This window comes from Chiloscyllium plagiosum, unplaced genomic scaffold (assembly GCF_037043375.1).
Source record: "Chiloscyllium plagiosum isolate Xiang-an unplaced genomic scaffold, Cpla_swu_hap1 HiC_scaffold_35, whole genome shotgun sequence".
Classification (NCBI taxonomy): domain Eukaryota; kingdom Metazoa; phylum Chordata; class Chondrichthyes; order Orectolobiformes; family Hemiscylliidae; genus Chiloscyllium; species Chiloscyllium plagiosum.
Genome location: NW_028270173.1, coordinates 30748957 through 30769127, shown reverse-complemented (window position 1 = coordinate 30769127; position 20171 = coordinate 30748957). Strand labels below are relative to the sequence as shown.

The 20171-nt window shown below is 54.0% G+C and overlaps 1 protein-coding gene across 1 annotated transcript; it reads left to right on the top strand.

Annotated features, from left to right (window-relative positions):
* Positions 1 to 293: 293 nt before the first annotated feature.
* LOC122545426 (zinc-binding protein A33-like) lies at positions 294 to 8837 on the top strand. Its single transcript, XM_087978886.1, has 6 exons — positions 294 to 730; positions 3438 to 3533; positions 3660 to 3893; positions 5333 to 5357; positions 5468 to 5575; positions 8242 to 8837. Exons 1-6 carry the CDS (start codon positions 320 to 322, stop codon positions 8835 to 8837), a joined length of 1470 nt encoding a protein of 489 aa, XP_087835012.1. The 5' UTR covers positions 294 to 319.
* The last annotated feature ends 11334 nt before the right edge of the window (positions 8838 to 20171 follow it).

The following is a 20171-nucleotide window of genomic DNA, read 5'->3' as shown; positions in this document are numbered from 1 at the left end:
GTGCTGTGTGTATTCTGAACTGTCTGGTGTCTCAGTGCTGTGTGTATTCTGAACTGTCAGGTGTCTCAGTGCTGTGTGCACGGTATTCTGAACCGTTCTCCCTCAGTGATCTGGCGGGTTGCTCTGTTAGTACATTGTCAGTGGGTTGGCTCTGGTCTCAGTGAGTGGATCAAATTACCCTCGCAGGCTGGCTGCGGGTTCAAACACACCTCTTCCGTCCCTTCCCACCCAGGGACCGTGCCTGCACTGCTCTCTGTAAGAACACGAGGAAGTGAATCTCAGAGCAGGACACCGCCAAACGCTGGGAGTTGCCGGCGGGATGGATTCCGGGCAGCGGGCTGGGAGCTGGAGAGAGGAGTTGGTTTGTGCGGTGTGCCTCGGGCTGTTTGTGGATCCAGTGACCCTGGACTGTGGTCACAGTTACTGCCGCTCCTGTATCACAGGCTGCTGGCAAGCCCAGGAGACCAACTTCTGCCCCGAGTGTCTGCAGGTGTTCCCGGGGCTAACCCTCAGGTCGAACCGGGCTCTCACCAACCTGGCCGGGAGGGCGAGGCAGCTGAGCAGGACCCGGAGGATGGCGAGCCAGCAGCTCCACTGTGAGCTGCACCAGGAAGGAGTGAAGCTGCTGTGTGAAACCGACCAGGAGCTCCTCTGCAGCATCTGCCGGGACAGCCGGGAGCACAGATATCACACCTTCATCCCCCTCAATGAGGCTGTGGGCCTTTACAAGGTGAACAAGGCCAACCGGAGGGAGCAGACCACGCGTTCAACCGGTGCAGGACTCTGTCCCTCAATTCTGGGAAGCTCCAGTTTTAGGGACATTCGCTGAGACCCTGAGGGTAGAGGATCGGAACCAGGTCAGCCACAGAGTCTGAGCTCCCCCGGGTGGGGCCTGACACCAGGAGGTGACCCTCAGGGATACCCCATGAGGAGGTGATGGACTGAGTGGTGTTGTGTTAACCCAGAGTTGGACAAGCAGGAGGCTGGGAGAGCACAGCAAGCCAGGCAGCATCAGGAGGTGGAGAGGTCAATGTTTCAGGTGTAACCCTTCTTCAGGACTTGGGCTGGGGGTGTAAGGGGAGCACCCAGGTAATGTTCTGGGGACCCGGGTTCAAATCCCGCCTCTGCACAGATGGTGGAAATTAAACTCACTCTAAAATAAAATCTAGATTTAAGGATCTAACGCTGACCAGGAATCCATTGGTGATTATTGTTACTGCCATCCTTACCTGGTCTGGCCTACGTGTCACTCCAGACCCACAGCAAAGGGGTTTGACACTTAACTGCCCTCTGGGCAATTAGGGATGGGTAATAAATGCTGGCCTGGCCAGCGATGCCCACATCCCGTGAATGAATATTTAAAAATTATTGACACTCTGGTACCTGAATCTGAACGAGGCAGTACTGCAGTCAAGAACTGTTCATGTGGAAACAAAGGGGGAGTTGGTGACCATTTTCCAGTCTCTGTAGAGATATGAGACTAACAGGGAGGAGCTGAAGTAGGAGAAAGTGAGGACTGCAGATGCTGGAGAATCAGAGTTGAACTGGGTGGTGTTGGAAAAGCACAGCAGGTCAGGCAGCATCTGAGGAGCAGGAGAGTCAACATTTTGGGCAAAAGCCCTGATGGAGGGTGAGGATCAGAAATAGACCATTCAGCCCATCGAGTCAGCTCCTCTCATCAATGTGATCCTGGCTGATCTGATAATCCCTGACTCCAGTTTCCGATCTTTTCCCCATAACCTTTGATTCCCTCACTCATTAAAAACCTGTCTGGTCCGCCTTGGATGTCCTTAACAGCACAACCTCTATAGCTCTCAGTGGTAGAGAATTGCACAGATTCACTCCCCTCTAAAAGAGATGAAATTCCTCCTCATCTCTGTCTTAAAAAGACACCCCCTTATTCTTGGATGATGCCCTTTGGCCCCAGACTCTCCCACAAGTGGAAACAACATTTCCACAGCTACCCTGTCAAATCTCCGAAGGATCATGTACATTTTCATAAAGTCACCTCCGAATCTTCAAACCTCTGAATGAACCTCAAAATAAAATCCCTCCAGATCCAGGACCAGCCAAACAAACCTTTTCTGGGCTGCCTCCACTGGCGTCTTCACAGTATTCCAGCTTTGGTCTAACTGGTGTCCTCTGTACCTTCAGGAGAAACATCCCACAGCAGTCTCATCCTACACCTTTCCCCGTAAGCTTGTACGTGTGTATGAATTAGAGAGAGAGAGAGAGAACTCTCAGTGTAGATTGATGAGGACTGACCTCGGGCTGAGGAGCTTCAGTCACATAGACTGGTGACAGTCTTTTCTGGGAGAAGAGAAAGCCAAGGTTAGATTTGATAAGAGTCACACAGCAAGAAAACAGGCCCTTCGGCCCAACCCGTCCATGCCGACGCAGTATCTTAAACTGAACTCGTCCCACTTGCCTGCATTTGGCCCATATCTCTCTCAAACCCTTCCTATCCATGTATCTGTCTGAAAGTCTTAAATGTTCCACTACTTCCTCCGGCAGCTCGTTCCGTGTACGCACCACCCTCTGTGTGAAAGACTTGTCCCTCAGATCTCTTTCAAGTCTCTCCCCTCTCACCTTAAACCTATGTCCACTAGTTTTGGACTACCCTTCCCAGGGGAAAAGACTTTGGCTATTCACTGTATCTTAGCCTGTCATAATTTTCCAAACCTCTCTAATGTCACCCCTCAGCCTCCTCGGCTCCAGAGAAACAGGAGAAAGTGAGGGCTGCAGATGCTGGAGATCAGAGCTGAAAATGTGTTGCTGGAAAAGCGCAGCAGGTCAGGCAGCATCCAAGGAACAGGAGAATCGATGTTTCGGGCATAAGCCCTGAAGAAGGGCTTATGCCTGAAATGTCGATTCTCCTGTTCCTTGGATGCTGCCTGACCTGCTGCGCTTTTCCAGCAACACATTTTCAGTCCAGAGAAACAGTCCTCACCTCTCCTCATGACTCGAACTCTCCAATCTTTGTAGCCTTGGTGAATTACTGCTGGGGAAGTGTTGAAAATCACAATGGGTCTGGGCAGAGTGGAGAGGGAGAAATATGTCCTGGTTGGTTAGAGGACTGAGAACCAGGGCGTGTACAGATATGAGGGACAGTACTGGTCGGAGAAGCCGAGGAGATAGGAAGGGAAAGGCTTTCTCCGTCCTGTGGGATTTTGGGGTTTGGGATGCTCTGTCTGGGTGCATGACAGAGGCAGGTCCAATAGGGCGGGGGTGGGGGTGGGGGTGGGGTGGGCACCCAAGAGGGAATTGAATCCAGGAAGATGGTAGCAGACATACAATGGGGCTGAATGGGACCACGTCTGTCCCGTTGTGCAGAGAGATTGTGGGGGGGTGGATTCCACAGCACTTCATCCTGCCCAATCCACTTTTCTGGGAATGTCTGAAGGCCCCCATTCAGGAATTTCTGCTCTCGTTTACAGGATCAGCTGAAATCGTCCTTGGATTTGGCCGCCAAAAGGAAGGCCCAGCTGCTCAAGGCTAAATTCAACCAGGAGCAGAAGATCTCCCAAGTCAAGGTGAGACGCCCGTTTGGTCACTTCTCCAAACCCCAGTTTCTTTCCCTCTCCCCTTCTCCCCCCACCCCCCCCCAACTCCCCGGTTTGAAACATTTTGATCGTGTGCCTGTGTTCCAATGGGTTCAGGAGCAGTCACGCAATCTGCAAGTCCACATCAAGTATGAACTCGCCAAGATGCACCGGACTCTGAGTGAGATGGAGCGGCGCCTGGACGGAGATCTCCGTGCACGGGAGGGGATGATCCTGGAGGCTATGCGAGGGAACCTGCGGGAGATTCAGGGTGCCCTGGACTCCGCCGAGCGGGTTCTGACCGAGTTTCAGTCGCGGCTCGATCGGCCGGACGTATTGACCATCCTCAAGGTAAGGAGAGAAACGTAGCAGTCTTCGGTAATCGGCATCTTGGTATTGCCAAGAATCACCTGGAGTGCGGAGTAAACGCTGCCCCCTACGTACCCACTGGGGAGGGGGGGTTCAGTGTTCTGTATCCCTATCATTGGAAGTGAAGGGGTGACTGGGAATGAGGACCAGGCGGGGGCCATTCAGCCCAGCAAACGTGCTTTAAAACAGTGCAACCAGATCATGGCCCATCTTTTATCCCAAGAGCATTTTCCTGCAATATCTCTGTATCCCCTGATATCTGGAAATCTCCAGGGATTTACCAGGATGTTTCTGGGAATGGAAGGTATGTGTTGTCCTGAAAGGCTGGATAGGGTGGGACCCTCCTCACTGGATCGTAACCTTAGAGAGGTTTATAAAATCGAGACGGGTTAAGGTCGGATACTGGAAATCTCAAGGGATTTCCCAGGATGTTCCTGGGGATGGAGGGTTTGAGTTATAAGGAGAGGCTGGGGCCTTCCTCATTGGAGCGTAGGCAATTGAGGGGTGACCTTATAGAGGTTCATAAAATCATCAGGGCCATAGATCAGGTGAATGGCACCTGGGATGAGGGATTTCAACACGAGGGGGTATAAGGTTAAAGTGAGAGGAGAGAGATTTTAAAGGACACAGGGCAAATGCTTTCCCCAGAAGGTGGTTTGTGTGTGAAGTGAACTTCCTGAGGAAGTGGTGGATGTGGGCACAATTACAATGTTTCAAAGACATTTGGATAAGTACGTGAATAGGACAGGTTTGGAGGGATTTGGGGATGAGCAGGCAGGTTGGACTAGTGTCGAAGAGTGTGGTGCTGGAAAAGCACAGCCGGTCAGGCAGCATCCGAGGAGCAGGAGAGTCAACGTTTCGAACAAAAGCCCTTCATCTGGAATGCTGCCTGACTGGCTGTGCTTTTCCAGCACCGCGCTCTTCGACTTTGATCTCCAGCATCTGCAGTCCTCACTTTCTCCAGGGAGGTGGGACTGGTTTAGTTTGGGATTAGGGTCAGCCGGGACTGGTTGGACTGAAGGGTCTGTTTCTGTGCTTTATGACTCTGCGACTATGACTCAATGAGTGAGACTCTGCACTCCTCTGGGGCAGAGAATTGACCAGGATCACCACTCTCCGGTTCAAAGAAATCCCTCCTTATCTCAGTCCGAAATGGCCTGACCCGTGTTCCGAGGGAGCGTGTTCAATCCATTCACACGTGTTGTATGACCCTTTGATCTTTTCCCTATAAACTCTGCGTCTACGGTCTCCCTCTCTCACTCGCACCTGATGCAGGAGCAGCGCTCCTAAAGCTAGTGTTTTCAAATAAACTTGTCCAACTATAACCTGGTGTCATGTGACTTTTGACCTTGTCCCGTGTCATCGTATTCAGGTTTTGATCTGTCTGTCAAAAGTTGACTTGTGTTTCTGTTTTGTTTCAGGAGAAAGATTCCTGGAATGCCAAGTATGACTTTCCTTTATTTACAAACACAAATTGTTAACAAACACAGCTTAATCTTTTAATGCAAAAAGAAAGGAAATATGTTTTTCAACCTTTGAACATTGAACTTGCACGATTAGTCACAATGCGATGGAACTGGTGGGCCTGGATCATCCTCTGGGGATATTCAGAGGTCCCTTGCAGTATATTGCCTGGAGAGAAATGCTGGACACTATCAGCCCAGGTAAAGAGATGTCTGTGTTCTCAGTCCCAGTTAGTAGAGCAGTGATTTCAAAGAACGTGGCGGAGGAAAATGGAAAAGAAAATATGAGGCAGTGTTGGGGGAGGGAATTAAACACAACTTGAGCACCTCTCCCACTCTTGCCAATAGCCACCTGTTGGAAGGTTCACCTCCCATTGATCCACATTATACTCCATTTGCCAAATATTTTCCCACTCGCTCAACTGGTGTTGGTTCCTGGTTTGAACAAAGAACATGCCCTTCGGCCCTCCAAGCCTGGGCTGATCCAAATCTACTGTCTAAACCTGTCGCGCAGTTCCTAAGCATCTGGATCCCTCTGCTCCCCACCTACTCATACATCTGTCCAGACGCATCTTAAATGAATCCACTGTGCCTGCCTCTGCCACCTCTGCTGGCAACGCGTTCCAGATACCCACATGCGGTAAAGTACTTGCCGCATGTATCCCCCTTAAACGTTTCACCTCTCACCTTGAAAGCGTGACCTCTCGTTATTGAATCCTTCACCCTGGGAAAAAGCTTCTCTCTATCCACCCTGTCTATACCTTTCATGATTTTGTAAAACTCAATCAGGTGCCCCCTCAATCTCCATTTCTCTAATGAAAGGAAACCTAACCTACTCAATCTTTCTTCATAGCTAGCACCTTCCATCCCAGGCAACATCCTCGTAAACCTTCTCTGCACCCTCTCCAAAGCATCCACATCCTTTTGGTAATGTGGTGACCAGAACTGTACACCGTTCCCGAAGTCACTGCCGCGTATCCGAGTTGGAAGCCCGCGCAGTGAGAAAATTACAGGGGACGCTGGACAGGGGCTGCCATTGAGAAAGTGACCTGTTTATCCTGACCCAACCCTGGGAATTACAGAGCAGTGGGCCTTACTTCGGTTGAGGGTAAAGTGTTGGACGAGGTTATAAGAGACAGGATTTATAATAAGATTTATAATAAAGAAATAAATTGATTAAAGATATTCAACAAGGTTTTGTGAAGGGTAGGTCGTGTCTCACAAACCGTATTGAGTTCTTTGATAAGGTGACCAAACAGGTGGATGAGGGGAAAGCAGTCGATGTGGTGTATAGGGGTTTCAGTAAGGTGTTTGATAAGGTTCCCCAAGGTAGGCTATTACACAAAATACGGAGGCATGGGATTGAGGGTGGTTTAGCGGTTTGGATTAGAAATTAGCTCGCTGAAAGAAGACAGAGGATGGTGGTTGATGGGAAATGTTCATCCCAGAGTTTTGTTACTTGTGGTATACCACAAGGCTCTGTTTTGGGTCCACTGCTGTTTGTCATTTTTATAAATGACCTGGATGAGGGCGTAGATGGATGGGTTAGTAAATTTGCGGATGACACTAAGGTCGGTAGAGTTATGGATAGGACCAAAGGAGGTTGCAGGTTATAGATAAGCTGCAGAGCTGGGCAGAGAGGTGGCAAATGGAGTTTAATACAGAAAAATGTGAGGTGATTCACTTTGGAAAGAGTAACAGGAATGCAGAGTACTGGGTTAACAGTAAGATTCTTGGTCGTGTAGATGAGCAGAGAGATCTCGGTGTCCATATGCTTAGATCCCTGAAAGTTGCCACCCAGATTGATAGGGTTGTTAAGAAGGCATACGGTGTGTTAGGTTTTATTGGTAGAGGGATTGAGGTCAGGCTGCAGCTGTACAAAATTCTGATGCGGCCTCACTTGTTGTATTGCAGACAGTTCTGGTCACCACATTATCGGAAGGATGTGGAAACATTGGAAAGGGTTCAGAGGAGATTTACTAGGATGTTGCCTGGTATGGAGGGAAGGTCTGATGAGGAAAGGCTGAGGGACTTGAAGCTGTTTTTGTAAGAGAGAAGCAGGTTGAGAGGTGACTTAATTGAGACATATAAGATAATCAGGGGGTGAGATGGGGTGGAGAGTGAGAGCCTTTTTCCTCGGATGGTGATAGCTAGTACGAGGGGACATAGAGTTACATTGAGGGGTGATAGTTATAGGGCAGATGTCTGACGTAGTTTCTTTACTCAGAGTAGTACAGGTGTGGAATGTACTGCTTGCAACAGTCATAGACGCGCCAACTTTAAGGGCATTTAAATAGTCATTGGATAAACATATGGACGAAAATGGAATAGTGTAGATCAGATGGGCTTCAGATTGGTACAGGTCAGTGCAACATCGAGGGCCGAAGGGCCTGTACTGCGCTGTAATGTTCTATATTATTCTATTCATCGTTGTCTGCCTGTCAGCCACCTCAGTCCATGTCAATACCCCGTACCCCCCTGCCCTCGCAATTCCATGCACTTTCAGTTTACACGTTAATCTCCTACCTGGGACCTCAGTAAAGGCCTCCTGAAAGTCCAAGTAAACCACATCCAGCGGCTCCCCCTGAGCAACTTCACGAGTTACATCCAAACACTTTGACGAGCCCGATTTCCCTTTTGGAAATCCATGCTGACTCTGCCCAATGTTCTCACTGTTTTCTGAGTACTCTCCCATTATACCTTTTCCCGTGGACCCGAGCACGTTCCCTGATGATAACAGGCTAATGGGGGTGGCACGGTGTCTCAGTGGTTGGTGTTGCTGCCTCACAGCGCCAGGGACCCGGGTTCGATTTAACTCATTCACCCTCTGCCTTTTCTTTCTGTGTTGTTTTTCTTCCCCCGCTCAGTGCCGGCCGCTCTGACCCTGAATCCGAAAACCGCCAACCCCTGGCTGGTCCTGAGTGAGGACCAGTCGGCCGTGAGGATGGGAGACCGAAGGCAGGAGCTCCCGGACCTGCCCCAGAGGTTCGACCGGTGCGCCTGTGTGCTGGGGTCGGAGGGATTCACATCGGGGAGGCACTACTGGGAGGTGGAGGTGGGGGATAAGACCGAGTGGGACCTGGGAGTGGCGAAGAGGTCCTGCAAGAGGAAGGGGAGAATCAGACGGACCCCCGAGGACGGCTACTGGAGACTGAGCCTCCGAGGTGGGAGCGAGTACACGGCCTTCACCTCGCCCCCGACCAGCCTGAGCGTCGTTCCGAGGCCGAGGAAGGTCGGGGTGTACCTGGACTACGAGGGGGGGCAAGTGTCGTTTTACAACGCAGACAGTATGTCCCACCTCCACACTTTCACTGACGCCTTCACAGAGAAACTCTACCCGTACCTCTGCCCCTGTTTGAACGACGGTGGGAAAAATTCGGTGTTTATGAAAATCTGCGGGGTGAAGGCCCACTCTCTGACGTCACGCGGCCGGAGTCGAAAACCCAGCGCAGTGGGCCCGTGAGGAAAGGGCGATGATCTCCCCCTGCTGTGTTATCGGCTTTTCAGGATTTCCGTGCCTGTTGTAACAACTAAAGCAAGGTGTTTACTCCTGCGTTCCTGGATGGGCCCAGCATTTATTGCCTTTCCCTAATTGCCCCTAATTTAGGAGGCGGTGGGTGAGCTGCCCTCTTGACCCGGTGCGGTCCCTGAGCTGTACGGTTTGGGAAAGGATTTCCCGGATTGCGACCCAGAGACAGTGATGTAGTTCCAATCAGGACAGCACGGAACTTCACCTTTTACTTCTCTCAGCCTGGTCCCCCAGCCCAGTGTGGCAGTGCCTCGGCCTGGTCCCTCAGCCCAGTGTGGCAGTGCCTCGGCCTGGTCCCTCAGCCCAGTGTGGCAGTGTCTCGGCCTGCTCCCTCTGCCCAGTGTGGCAGTGTCTCGGCCTGGTCACTCAGCCCAGTGTGGCAGTGTCTCGGCCTGCTCCCTCAGCCCAGTGTGGCAGTGTCTCGGCCTGATCCCCCGGCCCAGTGTGGCAGTGTCTCGGCCTGGTCCCTCAGCCCAGTGTGGCAGTGTCTCGGCCTGATCCCCCGGCCCAGTGTGGCAGTGTCTCAGCCTGGTCCCTCAGCCCAGTGTGGCAGTGTCTCGGCCTGGTCCCTCAGCCCAGTGTGGCAGTGTCTCAGCCTGCTCCCTCAGCCCAGTGTGGCAGTGTCTCGGCCTGGTCCCTCAGCCCAGTGTGGCAGTGTCTCGGCCTGGTCCCTCAGCCCAGTGTGGCAGTGTCTCAGCCTGGTCCCTCAGCCCAGTGTGGCAGTGTCTCGGCCTGGTCCCTCAGCCCAGTGTGGCAGTGTCTCGGCCTGCTCCCTCAGCCCAGTGTGGCAGCGTCTCGGCCTGCTCCCTCAGCCCAGTGTGGCAGTGTCTCGGCCTGGTCCCTCAGCCCAGTGTGGCAGTGTCTCGGCCTGGTCCCTCAGCCCAGTGTGGCAGTGTCTCAGCCTGGTCCCTCAGCCCAGTGTGGCAGTGTCTCGGCCTGGTCCCTCAGCCCAGTGTGGCAGTGTCTCGGCCTGCTCCCTCAGCCCAGTGTGGCAGTGTCTCGGCCTGGTCCCTCAGCCCAGTGTGGCAGTGTCTCGGCCTGGTCCCTCAGCCCAGTGTGGCAGTGTCTCGGCCTGCTCTCTCAGCCCAGTGTGGCAGTGTCTCGGCCTGATCCCTCGGCCCAGTGTGGCAGTGCCTCGGCCTGCTCCCTCAGCCCAGTGTGGCAGTGTCTCGGCCTGCTCCCTCAGCCCAGTGTGGCAGTGTCTCGGCCTGGTCCCTCAGCCCAGTGTGGCAGTGTCTCGGTCTACTCCCTCAGCCCAGTGTGGCAGTGTCTCGGCCTGCTCCCTCAGCCCAGTGTGGCAGTGTCTTGGCCTGGTCCCTCAGCCCAGTGTGGCAGTGTCTTGGCCTGGTCCCTCAGCCCAGTGTGGCAGTGTCTCGGCCTGCTCCCTCAGCCCAGTGTGGCAGTGTCTCGGCCTGCTCCCTCAGCCCAGTGTGGCAGTGTCTCGGCCTGCTCCCTCAGCCCAGTGTGGCAGTGTCTCGGCCTGCTCCCTCAGCCCAGTGTGGCAGTGTCTCGGCCTGCTCCCTCAGCCCAGTGTGGCAGTGTCTCGGCCTGCTCCCTCAGCCCGGTGTGGCAGTGTCTCGGCCTGCTCCCTCAGCCCAGTGTGGCAGTGTCTCGGCCTGCTCCCTCAGCCCAGTGTGGCAGTGTCTCGGCCTGGTCCCTCAGCCCAGTGTGGCAGTGTCTCGGCCTTGTCCCTCAGCCCAGTGTGGCAGTGTCTCAGCCTGCTCCCTCAGCCCAGTGTGGCAGTGTCTCGGCCTGCTCCCTCAGCCCAGTGTGGCAGTGTCTCGGCCTGCTCCCTCAGCCCAGTGTGGCAGTGTCTCGGCCTGGTCCCTCAGCCCAGTGTGGCAGTGTCTCGGCCTGCTCCCTCAGCCCAGTGTGGCAGTGCCTCGGCCTGCTCCCTCAGCCCAGTGTGGCAGTGTCTCGGCCTGGTCCCTCAGCCCAGTGTGGCAGTATCTCGGCCTGTTCCCTCAGCCCAGTGTGGCAGTGTCTCGGCCTGGTCCCTCAGCCCAGTGTGGCAGTGTCTCAGCCTGCTCCCACGGCCCAGTGTGGCAGAGTCTCGGCCTGCTCCCTCAGCCCAGTGTGGCAGTGTCTCGGCCTGCTCTCTCAGCCCAGTGTGGCAGTGTCTCGGCCTGGTCCCTCAGCCCAGTGTGGCAGTGTCTCGGCCTGGTCCCTCAGCCCAGTGTGGCAGTGTCTCAGCCTGGTCCCTCAGCCCAGTGTGGCAGTGTCTCGGCCTGCTCCCACAGCCCAGTGTGGCAGTGTCTCGGCCTGCTCCCTCAGCCCAGTGTGGCAGTGTCTCGGCCTGGTCCCTCAGCCCAGTGTGGCAGTGCCTCGGCCTTGTCCCTCAGCCCAGTGTGGCAGTATCTCGGCCTGCTCCCCCGGCCCAGTGTGGCAGAGTCTCGGCCTGCTCCCTCAGCCCAGTGTGGCAGAGTCTCGGCCTGCTCTCTCAGCCCAGTGTGGCAGAGTCTCGGCCTGCTCTCTCAGCCCAGTGTGGCAGTGTCTCGGCCTGGTTACTCAGCCCAGTGTGGCAGTGTCTCGGCCTGCTCCCTCAGCCCAGTGTGGCAGTGTCTCGGTCTGGTCCCTCAGCCCAGTGTGGCAGTGTCTCAGCCTGGTCCCTCAGCCCAGTGTGGCAGTGTCTCGGCCTGGTCCCTCAGCCCAGTGTGGCAGTGTCTCGGCCTGGTCCCTCAGCCCAGTGTGGCAGTGTCTCGGCCTGGTACCTCAGCCCAGTGTGGCAGTGTCTCTGTCTGGTCCCTCAGCCCAGTGTGGCAGTATCTCGGCCTGCTCCCTCAGCCCAGTGTGGCAGTGTCTCGGCCTGGTCCCTCAGCCCAGTGTGGCAGTGTCTCGGCCTGGTCCCTCAGCCCGGTGTGGCAGCATCTCGGCCTGGTCCCTCAGCCGAGTGTGGCAGTGTCTCGGCCTGGTCCCTCAGCCCAGTGTGGCAGTGTCTTGGCCTGGTTACTCAGCCCAGTGTGGCAGTGTCTCGGCCTGCTCCCTCAGCCCAGTGTGGCAGTGTCTCGGCCTGGTCCCTCAGCCCAGTGTGGCAGTGTCTCGGCCTGCTCCCTCAGCCCAGTGTGGCAGCATCTCGGCCTGCTCCCTCAGCCCAGTGTGGCAGCGTCTTGGCCTGGTCCCTCAGCCAAGTGTGGCAGTGTCTCGGCCTGCTCCCCCGGCCCAGTGTGGCAGTGTCTCAGACTGGTACCTCAGCCAAGTGTGGCAGTGTCTCGGCCTGCTCCCCCGGCCCAGTGTGGCAGTGTCTCGGCCTGGTCCCTCAGCCCAGTGTGGCAGTGTCTCGGCCTGGTCCCTCAGCCCAGTGTGGCAGTGTCTCGGCCTGCTCCCTCAGCCCAGTGTGGCAGTGTCTCGGCCTGGTCCCTCAGCCCAGTGTGGCAGTGTCTCGGCCTGCTCCCTCAGCCCAGTGTGGTAGTGCCTCGGCCTGCTCTCTCAGCCCAGTGTGGCAGTGTCTCGGCCTGCTCCCTCACCCCAGTGTGGCAGTGCCTCGGCCTGCTCCCCCGGCCCAGTGTGGCAGTGTCTCGGCCTGCTCCCTCAGCCCAGTGTGGCAGTGTCTCGGCCTGGTCCCTCAGCCCAGTGTGGCAGTGTCTCGGTCTACTCCCTCAGCCCAGTGTGGCAGTGTCTCGGCCTGCTCCCTCAGCCCAGTGTGGCAGTGTCTCGGCCTGCTCCCTCAGCCCAGTGTGGCAGTGTCTCAGCCTGGTCCCTCAGCCCAGTGTGGCAGTGTCTCGGCCTGCTCCCTCAGCCCAGTGTGGCAGTGTCTCGGCCTGCTCCCTCAGCCCAGTGTGGCAGTGTCTCGGCCTGCTCCCTCAGCCCAGTGTGGCAGTGTCTCGGCCTGCTCCCTCAGCCCAGTGTGGCAGTGTCTCGGCCTGCTCCCTCAGCCCGGTGTGGCAGTGTCTCGGCCTGCTCCCTCAGCCCAGTGTGGCAGTGTCTCGGCCTGCTCCCTCAGCCCAGTGTGGCAGTGTCTCGGCCTGGTCCCTCAGCCCAGTGTGGCAGTGTCTCGGCCTTGTCCCTCAGCCCAGTGTGGCAGTGTCTCAGCCTGCTCCCTCAGCCCAGTGTGGCAGTATCTCGGCCTGTTCCCTCAGCCCAGTGTGGCAGTGTCTCGGCCTGCTCCCTCAGCCCAGTGTGGCAGTATCTCGGCCTGTTCCCTCAGCCCAGTGTGGCAGTGTCTCGGCCTGGTCCCTCAGCCCAGTGTGGCAGTGTCTCAGCCTGCTCCCCCGGCCCAGTGTGGCAGAGTCTCGGCCTGCTCCCTCAGCCCAGTGTGGCAGTGTCTCGGCCTGCTCTCTCAGCCCAGTGTGGCAGTGTCTCGGCCTGGTCCCTCAGCCCAGTGTGGCAGTGTCTCGGCCTGCTCCCTCAGCCCAGTGTGGCAGTGTCTCGGCCTGCTCCCTCAGCCCAGTGTGGCAGTGTCTCGGCCTGGTCCCTCAGCCCAGTGTGGCAGTGGCTCGGCCTTGTCCCTCAGCCCAGTGTGGCAGTATCTCGGCCAGCTCCCCCGGCCCAGTGTGGCAGAGTCTCGGCCTGCTCCCTCAGCCCAGTGTGGCAGAGTCTCGGCCTGCTCTCTCAGCCCAGTGTGGCAGAGTCTCGGCCTGGTTACTCAGCCCAGTGTGGCAGTGTCTCGGCCTGCTCCCTCAGCCCAGTGTGGCAGTGTCTCGGTCTGGTCCATCTGCCCAGTGTGGCAGTGTCTCAGCCTGGTCCCTCAGCCCAGTGTGGCAGTGTCTCAGCCTGGTCCCTCAGCCCAGTGTGGCAGTGTCTCGGCCTGGTCCCTCAGCCCAGTGTGGCAGTGTCTCGGCCTGGTACCTCAGCCCAGTGTGGCAGTGTCTCTGTCTGGTCCCTCAGCCCAGTGTGGCAGTATCTCGGCCTGCTCCCTCAGCCCAGTGTGGCAGTGTCTCGGCCTGGTCCCTCAGCCCAGTGTGGCAGTGTCTCGGCCTGGTCCCTCAGCCCGGTGTGGCAGCATCTCGGCCTGGTCCCTCAGCCGAGTGTGGCAGTGTCTCGGCCTGGTCCCTCAGCCCAGTGTGGCAGTGTCTTGGCCTGGTTACTCAGCCCAGTGTGGCAGTGTCTCGGCCTGCTCCCTCAGCCCAGTGTGGCAGTGTCTCGGCCTGGTCGCTCAGCCCAGTGTGGCAGTGTCTCGGCCTGCTCCCTCAGCCCAGTGTGGCAGCATCTCGGCCTGCTCCCTCAGCCCAGTGTGGCAGTGTCTTGGCCTGGTCCCTCAGCCAAGTGTGGCAGTGTCTCGGCCTGCTCCCCCGGCCCAGTGTGGCAGTGTCTCAGACTGGTACCTCAGCCAAGTGTGGCAGTGTCTCGGCCTGCTCCCCCGGCCAAGTGTGGCAGTGTCTCGGCCTGGTCCCTCAGCCCAGTGTGGCAGTGTCTCGGCCTGGTCCCTCAGCCCAGTGTGGCAGTGTCTCGGCCTGCTCTCTCAGCCCAGTGTGGCAGTGTCTCGGCCTGGTCCCTCAGCCCAGTGTGGTAGTGCCTCGGCCTGCTCTCTCAGCCCAGTGTGGCAGTGTCTCGGCCTGCTCCCTCACCCCAGTGTGGCAGTGCCTCGGCCTGCTCTCTCAGCCCAGTGTGGCAGTGTCTCGGCCTGCTCCCTCAGCCCAGTGTGGCAGTGTCTCGGCCTGGTCCCTCAGCCCAGTGTGGCAGTGTCTCGGCCTGGTCCCTCAGCCCAGTGTGGCAGTGTCTCAGCCTGCTCCCTCAGCCCAGTGTGGCAGTGTCTCGGCCTGCTCCCTCAGCCCAGTGTGGCAATGTCTCGGACTGCTCCCTCAGCCCAGTGTGACAGTGCCTCGGCCTGTTCCCTCGGCCCAGTGTGGCAGTGTCTTGGCCTGGTTACTCAGCCCAGTGTGGCAGTATATCGGCCTGCTCCCTCAGCCCGCTGTGGCAGTGTCTCGGCCTGCTCCCTCAGCCCAGTGTGGCAGTGTCTCGGTCTGGTCCCTCAGCCCAGTGTGGCAGTGTCTCGGCCTGCTCCCTCAGCCCAGTGTGGCAGCATCTCGGCCTGCTCCCTCAGCCCAGTGTGGCAGTGTCTCAGCCTGCTCCCCCGGCCCAGTGTGGCAGTGCCTCGGCCTGGTCCCTCAGCCCAGTGTGGCAGTGTCTCGGCCTGGTCCCTCAGCCCAGTGTGGCAGTGTCTCGGCCTGCTCCTTCAGCCCAGTGTGGCAGTGTCTCGGCCTGCTCCCTCAGCCCAGTGTGGCAGTGTCTCGGCCTGCTCCCTCAGCCCAGTGTGGCAGTGTCTCGGCCTGGTCCCTCAGCCCAGTGTGGCAGTGTCTCGGTATGTGAGTGGGTCCTGCTGGGCCATGTCCCAGAGGGACCAGAAGGAGATCACAGAGGTGACAGCTTCTGCATTTCAAACAACGATGGAGAGCGAGCGATGAGGGAGGTCCCCGGTAACTGCAGCAGTGGGATCGATAACAGGCAGCTGAGGTCGCGCACAGAGCGAGGTAAGCGGGGGTCTCATCAAAGACTGCTGAACCTTTAACTGAAAGCCTTTGTTTTCCGAAGGGCTTTAATGTTAACCATTACCTCATTTCTTTATTTTTCAAAATTAAAAAAAATCCCACAACACCAGGTTATAGTCCATCAGGTTTATTTGGTCGTGCCAGCTTTCGGAGCACTGCCCCTTCATCTGGTACCTGTGGAGCAGGATCATGTGACACAGAAGTTATCGCAAAAAATCATAGTGTCAAACAACTGAAACGATGTATTGAACAAGTCTAGATTGCTGTTAAGTCATTCATCTTTTAGAATGGGTTGCAGGTTCCGATTCACTGATATATAAATCCCAGAACTTCTTTCAAGTCACATTCTTGAGATAACTTAAGGTTTTATAAAAAACGGTGACAGCTCAGGCAATGCATTAAAGATGTGGGGTTAGAAACTGTATCTATTCTCATCTTGAGTCAGACTGGTTCTATTTTCAAAGTAGGAATTTATAAAATGTCTCCTGGATTGACTGCCTGCTGATTGTGTTCTTTTTGAATAAAATAGAATGAATCTGCAAATATAATTCTGCAAATGCAATTTCACCTCACAGAGAGACTTATATATGTGAGTGTGTGAGTGTGAGTGTGTGAGAGAGAGAGAGAGAGAAAATGTGTGTGTGTGTGATGGAGTATATGCTTGTGAGTCTTTATTTTTCAACTTATTCTGTGAAAGTAATGTGTAACTTTTTAAAGTCCTTAAAGAATACAGAGGAACTTCGATTATCCAGATATCAATTATCCGAAGTTTGAATTATCCGAAGAAGATCTCAAGATCCTGCAGAAATGTTATATCCAAGAGGTGAGTGAATTCGGATTACCTGTACTGAAGGACGTGTGAAAACGCTGGCAAGACCAGAGAAGCATAAGCAGCTCCAGCATCAGTGACTGGATGGTTTTTACGTAAGGGTTAGTTACACAGCCCTTTGCAAATGCTAGTGCTTTATTCCTATCACTTTATCGGGCCGTTCATGAACAAAATGGCAGGGAAAATAAACGCAGGCCCGAGGCGAGGCAACTGTCTCTCTCTCGTGTTCTTGGAAACCGACAAATGCTCTCGTGATTGTAGACGCTGTTCGGGACTCTGTTTGATGCTGGGATTTCATATACAGTACAGGGGGCAGGCACTATTTCGTTCAGATAATTGATTATTCGGTTAATTGATTCAATGCCTTTCCTCTGGGACTCAGAGTTTTCTGTTAAGTCTGCTCCCCGATCAGGAGACGAGGCAGCAGCAAACCGCTCCCTCTGGCAGCTCCTTCCCTCCACGTACCACCCTCTGTGTGAAAATGTTGCCCCTTAGGTCCCTTTTAAATCTTTCCCCTCTCATCTTCGCTGTTTACTCCAATTTTGATGTTATCTACAAACTTACTAACTGTACCTCCTATGCTCACATCCAAATCATTTATATAAATGACGAAAAACAGTGGACCCAGCACCGATCCTTGTGGCACTCCACTGGTCACAGGCCTCCAGTCTGAAAAGCAACCCTGCACCACCACCTTCTATCTCCTACCTTCCAGCCAGCTCTGTATCCAAATGGCTAGTTCTCCCTGTATTGCATGAGATCTAACCTTGCTAGCAGGTCTCCCATGAGGAACATTGTCGAACGCCTTACTGAAGTCCACATAGATCACGTCCACCGCTCTGCCCTCATCAATCCCTCATCAATGTTACTTCTTCAAAAAACTCAATCAAGTCACGAGACATGATTTCCCACGCACAAAGCCACGCTGACTGTCCTTAATCAGTCCTTGCCTTTCCAAATTCAGGTACAGCCTGTCCCTCAGGACTCCCTCCAACAACTTGCCCACCACCAACATCAGGCTCACTGGTCTGTAGTCCCCTGGCTTCTCCTTACCACCATTCTTCAACAGTAGCACCACGTTAGCCAACCTCCAGTCTTCCAGCACCTCACCTGTGGCTATCGATGATACAGATATCTCAGGAAAAGGCCCAGCAATCACTTGCTTAGCTTGCCACAGCGTTCTAGGGTACACCTGATAAGGTCCGGGGGATTTATCCACTTTTATGTGTTTCGAGACATCCAACACCTCTTCCTCTGTAATGTGGACATTTTTTAAAATGTCACCATCTATTTCCTTACTTTCTGTGTCTTCCATGTCCTCCTTCATGATAAACATCATGCAAACTACTTGTTCAGTATCTCCCAAGTCTCCTGCGGCTCCATACATAGACCGTCTTGCTGATCTTTGAGGGGCCCTATTCTCTCCCTAGTTACCCCTTTGTTATTAATGTATATATAAACTCCCTTTGGATTCTTCTTAACCTTACTTGCTAACACTATCTCATGTCCCCTTTTTGCCCTCCTGATTTCTCTCTCAAGTATACTCCTACTGCCTTTATACTCTTCCAAGGATTCACTCGATCTCTGCTGTCTATACCTGGCATATGCTTCCTTTTTTTTCCCTTTACTAAAACCTCAATTTTTCTCAACATCCAGCATTCCCTACAGCTATCAGCCTTCCCTTTCATCTGAACAGGAATGCAGTATACTTTCTCTGGACTTTCATTTCCTCATTTTTGAAGGCTTCCCATTTTCCAGCTGTCCCTTTTACCTGCGAACATCTATTCCCAATCAACGTTTGAAAGTTTTTGCCGAATACCATCAAAATTGGCCTTCCTCCAATTTAGAAATTCAACTTTTAGATGTGGTCTATCCTTTTCCATCACTATTTTAAAAATTCCTCTCCATCTAAATCCTTAACACTATGGCAGTCCCAGTCTATGTTTGGAAATTTAAAATCTCCTACGATAACCACCCTATTATTTTTATAGATAACTGAGATCTCCTTACAAATTTGTTTCGCAATTTCCCTCTGACTATTGGGGGGTCTATAATGCAATCCCAATAAGGTGACCATCCCTTTCTTATTCCTCCGTTCCACCCAAATAACTTCCTTTGATGTATTCCCAGGAATATCCTCCCTTAGTCCAGTAGTCATGGGATCCCTTATTAAAAACACCACTCTCCCTCCTCTTTTGCCTTCCTTTCTGTCCTTCCTGTAGCATTTGTATCTGAGAACATTAAGCTGCCAGTCCCATCCCGGAGCCATGTCTCTGTAATTGCTATGATATCCCAGTCCCATGTTCCGAACCATTCCCTGAGTCCATCTGCCTTCCCTGTTAGGCCCCTTGCATTGAAATGAATGCAGTTTAGTTTATCAGACCTACCTTGTTCTCGACTTTATCCCTGCCTGCCCTTACTGTTTGACTCGCTTCTTCTCTCAACTGTACCAGTCTCAGATTGATCTCTTTCCTCACTATCTCCCTGGGTTCCATTCACCACCACCCCTCCCCCACCTTACTAGTTTAAATCCCCCCGAGCAGCTCTCGCAAATCTCCCTGTCAGTATATTAGTCCCCTTCCAGTTTAGGTGCAATCCGTCCTTCTTGTCCAGCTCACGTCAACCCAGAAGAGATTGCAATGATCCAAAAATGTGAACTCTTCACCCCTGCACCAGCTCCTCAGCCCATCATTCATCTGCTCTATCCTCCTACTCCTACCCTCACTAGCTCATAGCACCGGGAGTAAACCAGATATTACTATCCTCAAGGACATACTTTTTAAATTCCTGCCGAACCGTCTGTATTCTCCCTTCAGAATCTTATCCTTTTCCCTTCCTGTGTCGTTAGTTTTAGATTAGATGAGATTCCCTACAGTGTGGAAACAGGCCCTTCAGCCCAACCAGTCCACACTGACCCTCCGAAGAGCAACCCACCCAAACCCATTTCCCTCTGACTAATGCACCTCACACTACGGGCAATTCACCGACCTGCACATCTTTGGACTGTGGGAGGAAACCGGAGCACCCGGAGGAAACCCACGCAGACACGGGGAGAATGTGCAAGTTTCACACAGACAGTTGCCCGAGGCTGGAATCGAACCTGGGACCCTGGTGCTTTGCGGGAGCAGTGCTAACCAGTTCCAATATGTGCAATGACCCCCTGCTGGTCCCTCTCTCCTTTCAGATCATTCTGCATCCTCTCTGAGACATCCTTGATCCTGGCACCGGGGAGGCAAGATACCCTTCTGGTTTTCACTGCTGGCAGCACAAACATCTGCCTGTGTTTCTAGCGAGAGAGTCCCCTACCACAATCGATCACTTGGAACCTGACATACCCCACATTATATTCGAGCTGTTCTCAGTACCAGAAACTTGGCTGTTCGTGCTACATTCCCTTGAGAGTCCATCACCCCCTACATTTTCCAAAACACCATACTTGTTTGAGATGGGGATAGTCACAGGAGAGTCCTGAACTACTTGCCTATCCCTCCTACCTTTCCTGGTTTTAACCCATCTATATAACTACATCTGCAGCTTTCCTCCATTCTTATAACTGCCATCCATCACACCCCCTTGGTCTTGTAAATTCCTCATTGCCTCCCACTAAACTCTAACCTATCCATGCGATCTGATAGGATTTGCAACCAAAGACACTTCCTGCAGACATAATCATCAGTAACATGGAAACTCCCACTAAACTCCCACATCCAACAGGAAGAGCACGTCACTCTACTTTTGTCCATCTTTGCTCCTTCAGAATCCACAGACACCGAAAGTAACACCGTCTTATTGCTCTTAAAAATACCTCTCCAGGCTAATTTTTTACTTATGGTTGATATTTGTAAAATTTAATTAAGAGACAGAACTCAGTAAAACATAGAATCAAGAAATAACCCACTCTGGTCATTACTCTAGATCTACAGCCAGGTTACATGCAAAAACCACACACTTATCTGTTCCTGTGCTGTGACCTCTCCAACACTGGTTCCTCCAAGATCAACTGTGAATCTCACT

Bases quoted from the DNA above. Each gene is read 5' to 3' on its own strand.
- LOC122545426 (XM_087978886.1), top strand. From the start codon at position 320: ATGGATTCCGGGCAGCGGGCTGGGAGCTGGAGAGAGGAGTTGGTTTGT. The intron at 731-3,437 runs GTGAACAAGGCC...TCTCGTTTACAG, and splicing joins AGGCTGTGGGCCTTTACAAG to GATCAGCTGAAATCGTCCTT. The intron at 3,534-3,659 runs GTGAGACGCCCG...CAATGGGTTCAG, and splicing joins AGAAGATCTCCCAAGTCAAG to GAGCAGTCACGCAATCTGCA.